Genomic DNA, 201 nt, shown 5'->3' with positions numbered 1-201 from the left:
CGTTGCTACGCTCCTCAGCTGAAGATGCCGGTGGCCTTTCGCCTCGACCTAGCAGCAGCAGCAGCAGCAGCAGCAGCAGCAGCAGCAGCAGACATACACCGGTCAGTGAACGTTATGGCAATAGAAAAAAAGCAGCAAGGTTGCTGTGCTTCCCTTGCTACAGCTACTGCTGCTGCTGCTGCTGCTGCTGCTGCTGCTGCT

The 201-nt window shown here is 57.2% G+C and overlaps 1 protein-coding gene across 1 annotated transcript in view; it reads left to right on the top strand.

Moving 5' to 3' along the window:
• EMH_0029670 (uncharacterized protein) overlaps positions 1 to 201 on the top strand; it is a gene marked incomplete at both ends in the record, with an annotated part of 2,197 nt that overhangs the window by 279 nt on the left and 1,717 nt on the right. The window contains one exon of the mRNA XM_013494328.1: positions 3 to 139. Within this exon, the coding sequence (XP_013349782.1) occupies positions 3 to 139 (137 nt within the window). The remainder of the gene's footprint in view (positions 1 to 2; positions 140 to 201) is intronic.

Source organism: Eimeria mitis, genomic scaffold (genome assembly GCF_000499745.2).
Source record: "Eimeria mitis Houghton genomic scaffold, Emh_scaff1109, whole genome shotgun sequence".
In the NCBI taxonomy this organism is placed as follows: domain Eukaryota; phylum Apicomplexa; class Conoidasida; order Eucoccidiorida; family Eimeriidae; genus Eimeria; species Eimeria mitis.
The sequence above is the reverse complement of the archived record's forward strand: the minus strand, read 5'-3'. Positions and strand labels throughout refer to the sequence as shown.